Raw genomic sequence first — 5,395 nt, 5'->3', positions numbered from 1 at the left:
TTGATTATGTTATCCTATCGAACGTGATTCCATCTTTCTGACGGTGAACTTCTCGTTTGGAAGTTAACAACAAAAAACCGAAAACATGCCGAGGGCACTCCACTAAACAGCTGTCCAACGCAATACTACTATCGATTTCAAATCCCTTTCGAGACCGGTTGGAGTGCGTGCGACAGCCCAAGTGCAGTAAAAACGCGTTAGTTAGAAAGTCCCAAACCGGGCAGGCCAACAGCTGACTAGCTGGACACCCGACAGTGACAGTGGCTGGATGGACGTGGGTATTTTCTCGGAGCTAATTAATTAAATGAGCTGCAGAAATGTTCGCCCGAGAGTAACCGCACCGCGGCATAGCATAGTAATGGTGGCAGCCGTGGCACCAGTGTTGAAAGAAGTGCATTACTGTGGCTTCTTATGGCGATCTTTGCGGGATTATTTTCGTTACCTTCATGGCTCCGAGAGCTGTGAAATCAAGAGCGAGAAGATTGGTCCGCTAAGATGCAGTCTCGTTCAATTAATTAAACTGTCAGTATTTGGTCTTGTTCTCATCTCATTACGCGATATCGATCATTAGTTGGCGCATTCGGCACTCACACTGCGGCTTCGTGCAAGGTATGGTTCTTTGCTGGGACTTCCCGGTCTGGTTTCCATCAATCAGAAGTGGCCTAGATTGGGTAAAGGTTGGTTTAATTGAAATTTCCCAGCTTCCTGCAGCAAGACTGATTCCATTATGGAAGGTAGAAAAACAATCTGCGATTGAGATGCACGAAAAGAATGATTAATTCAATGTTGCCCTTGTTTCACTTCTATTATCCATCACTTGTTCAAATTAATTTCTAAACGAACGAATTATCGAAGTGTTTACGGGGGATATCGTAATGCATCGAAATCCGGACACTTTAGCGCTTACGATGATAACTTCAACTACTAGAAAATTATAGGGGGTTGTATCCAAGACACGATAGAATTTTATAATTTAATTTCATAAATGCAAAGAAATTTCATAAATCACTCTTTATTAGAAAGATTCGGTGAGCCTGAAAGGGTTAGTCATCATCCCTTGGCTTTGTAGAAGCAGTTATTTCTTCCCTTTGCGAGAACAATAAAGCCTGTCTACGTTAAATTTCGGACACCAAGATGATGTCAGTAAAACAAAAATTCACGTAGGGGAAAGTAGGTAAAGACGAACACTGCGGGTAAGATAGACACTTTTAATATTTCATTAACTAAATTTTTTTGAAATATTTTAGTTATGCAAATACTTTCAATAAAGTGTATCAATACTTTCGAGACACACTGTTGATTTCCAGCGAGCGAACTGTCAAGCTTGTAAACAAAACAAAAATTATCTTCGCGGGTGCACCATTTGATGTAATTTTTACTCCGTAGAAAATAGCGAAAAGTTCGTGATTTTTTGTTTTTTACGTGTTCCTCCAATGGGTAAGTGTTTATTTAGTCCATCATTAACTATCCTGTGATAAATCAGAGGTTTTTCAACGCTTATAGGAAGAGCTACGGTCATTCAAAAAAAAAAAAAACTGCCAGTTCGGGCAAGACGGACACATTAAGGTAAGGAAGGACGGACACTAGTATTTTCCTAGGGTATTTAACAAAACTTTTTTGGTTTTACTATAAAGATGCCTACAAATTACAAGCGCAAGAGTAACCGGCAGCCATGGACCGCTAAGCAGTTGGAACAAGCCATTAAGGCTGTAAAAAGTGGATCGCCGGTGAAGACAGCAGCAAGAAGTATCAACTCGGCTAGGACCTCTTGATTCCGTATTCAATTCTCAACAAGAAGAGGAGCTGGTACAACATCTGTTGGATTTGGAAAAGAGGTTCCATGGAATAACGATGACTAATGTTCGAAAGCTTGCTTTTGATCTGGCCGAAAAAAAAGGATTGCCACACCCGTTCAACAAGTCTACCAAGATGGCTGGAAAAGCTTGGCTAAGCAATTTTCTGAAACGAAATCCCAAATTGTCGTTCCGTAAACCTGAAGCTACCTCTGCCGCCCGAGCCAGAGGCTTCAATAAGCCAACAGTATCTGCGTTTTACGATTTGCTGGAAGAAGCCCTGAAAGATCCCAAATTGACGCCAGATCGCGTTTTGAACGCCGATGAGACTAGTGTTTGTACCGTTAGTATTTGTTTTGGCATTGTAGTTAGTTTAAAAATCAGTTTAATTTTTTATTCATACTTTCTTACAGGTTCCTCCGAAGAAGTCTAAGGTAGCGGCATTGAAAGGCAAAAAACAGGTTGGTGGTATTACATCTGCGGAACGCGGAGAAACAGCTACGGCAGTAATGTGCATGTCCGCAACCGGACAGCACCTTCCGCCGTTCTTCATTTTTCTTCGCATGCGGATGCACGAAGCTTTGAAGAAAGGGGCATCAAAGGGGCAAATTTGCCTGTAATGCATCGGGTTACATGACGGTCGAAATATTCAATGAGTGGTTTGATCACTTTTTGGAGCATGTAAAACCTTCTAAAGACAGTCCTGCCTTGCTCATAAATGATGGCCACTCGTCGCACGCGAAGAACCTAGCTTTTACCGAGAAAGCTAGAGCTAACTTTGTTAAGGTTCTAGTTTTGCCACCTCACACTAGCAACAAACTTCAACCGCTTGATGTATCCTTTATGGCACCTTTCAAGACGTACTACGCACAGGAAGTAGAGCGTTTCCTACAACAGAATCCAGGTAAATTCGTCAGCCAATATGACGTTGCCGAGCTCATGAAACCTGCACTCATCAAGGCGGCTACTACGGAAATAGCTGAGAATGGGTTCGAAAAAACAGGAATTTGGCCATTTGATCGCAATATTTTTTTCCGATGATGACTTTGCCCCGGCCACGGTGACTGATCAACCCGATCCTGAGATTCTTCGTGAAGAAGAGACGTTTCGATTGCATCTTGAAGGTGCGCCTAGTCAATCGACCGTAAATCGCATTTCCTGTGAGGATAAAGAAGTTCAAGTGCTTCCCGAAGACATCATGGCTGATTTCGCAGAACCGGACAGCATCTCAACGGCTAAGAACCCGGTGTTTGAAATATCTCCGTCGATCATACTTCCGTTACTGAAAATGGTCACCCCGAGAGTCACGAAGAGAAAACGACAAGCAGAAAAGGCAGCTGACATAACGTCTGCTCGATAAAAAACAAAAAAGAACAAAAACAACGCTCTTCGAAGAAGCCTAAGCAAAATAAGGGCAAAGGGGACACCTCATCTGATAATCTATGCGAGAAATGCGGAAGCCAGTTTTCTGATTCAGATTTCGGGACAGGTTGGACAATATGCTTACAATGCCTTTCATGGTTCCACGCTGAATGCTTTACTTCTGCTGCATCTATTTGTCAGAACTGCTCTTGATTCTTCTTTTTTTCTTGTTTTTTTATTCCCACTGAAAATTGAATTAATTTAAATACTCAAATGAACTTAAACCATCGATGAATTGTTTTTAATGCTTTATAAATAAACTTTCGTTTTGAAATATTTTTAAGTGTACCATTAAACTTTACAAATGAATTATCGTCTTCCTAGGAGGTCATTTAAAATATGCGTGGACAGGTTGTTGGCTATTTCAGATCCTTTTCCTTTCTTTGCGAGGACAATGGCCCGCAAAAATCCAGAAATTTTTGCATGGAGTGTATGTATTTGACCTCTTCTGTCGTTCCCTTCCAAGGATGAAACTGTCCACGAACAACATGAGTAGCCTTTCGAATCGTAGCGTAATTCAAGAACACTCCCCAATGCTGAAAACACTAAAATACGTACAAAAACTACAACTTTTCCGTAAGTGTCCATCTTTCCCATCTTAGTGTCCGTCTTACCTATTCCAGATGTCCGTCTTACCTATTCCAGATGTCCGTCTTTCCCGACCATGTGAAGAAATAGTATTTCGATGCATTTTTTTCAATGACCCAGAATACATCAATGTTGGAATAAATTTACTAGTATCAACGGTAATTATGATAGAAAAGGACCTGAAGTTTCAATTTGTACAACAACTGCGATCATGAAAGCTATATATGTGTAAAAATTGAGATTACACCTTAGGGTGTCCGTCTTTACCTACTTTCCCCTAATACAACAAAACCAATTGTTTATTTCAATAAAATAGACTTATATCTAAAACAAGGAAAGCTTACTTCGATGTTAATTACATTGTCTGTAAAATTCACGAACTTTCTTGGGAACATCTGCCATTAGGTCCGTACAGTATCCTCAGATATACTGGCGGCGGCGCTTTTCCATCTCCTCTTAAAATCATTAATGGCATTCGCTTTCCTCTTAGTTTCGAATAGTTTTCGCTTAATCAGAGCCCAGTACATTTCCACTGGGCGAAGTTCTGGACAGTTCGGTGGATTTGCTGTTTTTGGCACATATTTGACCTCATGTGCATTATACCATTCCAGGATGGATTTTGCATAGTGACAAGAGGCCAAATCTGGCCAAAACAACGCTGGAGAGTCGTGGCTTCTTATACTCATAAGCAACCGCTTCTGGAGACATTCCTTCTCGTAGACATCTTTGTTGATAGTGCCGGTAGAGACGAATGATTTGGATTTTCGGTCACAACTGCATATGGCCTGTCAAACCAAGTACTTTTTGGGGAATTTAGACTGCTTCTTGGTCCGGAAATACTCGACTACGGCATTATTTCGCATTGCAGTAAAAAAAGCGAGACCCGGAAGCTGTTTGAAGTCTTCGAGAACATAAGTTTTTGCAAAAACTGGGAGTAGAGCACCTTAGCACGGCTTTTTGCAGTGAAATTTTGCTTATCATCACGATTGGGCACCTTTTTCGCTTTGTACGCCTTCAGTTCATGGCTCTGCTTCACTTTTTGTACATATGATTTTGATTTTCCAACCTTTCGAGCCACATTTCTAACTGAAAGGCTGGGATGTTTCTCAATAATGGCAACCACCTTTCGGTCCATCTGTCGGGAGCATACTTTTCGATTTGTTCCGCTTCCAACCTTCCGATCCACATTTAAGCGCTGGTCAAACGATTTGCACACACTAAACACGGTACTATTCGGCAGTTTTAGCTTTTTGCGAGATCGCGTACCGACAGTGTTGGATTTTGCTGCCGTTCGCGCAAAACGCGTTTGCGTACTTCCACTTGATTCGACGCCATTTTACCAAACTGAAGAAGAATGTTAACATGTTGGACATCGAAATAAAGAGGAGGGTTTCAGCTGTCATGTAAGTGAAATATTTCATTGATTAGTGAAATATTTCATAAACTACACTGAAAGAAAGAAAGTGTCCGAAATTTAACGTGGACAGGCAATTTCTGATCATATGTCACAATTTGTTTCTCTATTTCAATGCAAGCATTACACTGAGTATTCATCGCTCTCGCGGTTTTAATTTTCGCATTTGACAAACACA

At 41.1% G+C, this 5,395-nt stretch overlaps 1 protein-coding gene across 1 annotated transcript; it reads left to right on the top strand.

The window, feature by feature from the left end:
• Window positions 1–1,634: 1,634 nt before the first annotated feature.
• LOC129761653 (uncharacterized) lies at window positions 1,635–2,413 on the top strand. The gene is made up of 3 exons (XM_055759385.1): window positions 1,635–1,746; window positions 1,796–2,136; window positions 2,207–2,413. Exons 1-3 carry the CDS (start codon window positions 1,635–1,637, stop codon window positions 2,411–2,413), a joined length of 660 nt encoding a protein of 219 aa, XP_055615360.1.
• The last annotated feature ends 2,982 nt before the right edge of the window (window positions 2,414–5,395 follow it).

Source organism: Toxorhynchites rutilus, chromosome 1 (genome assembly GCF_029784135.1).
Source record: "Toxorhynchites rutilus septentrionalis strain SRP chromosome 1, ASM2978413v1, whole genome shotgun sequence".
Taxonomy (NCBI): domain Eukaryota; kingdom Metazoa; phylum Arthropoda; class Insecta; order Diptera; family Culicidae; genus Toxorhynchites; species Toxorhynchites rutilus.
The sequence above is the reverse complement of the archived record's forward strand: the minus strand, read 5'-3'. Positions and strand labels throughout refer to the sequence as shown.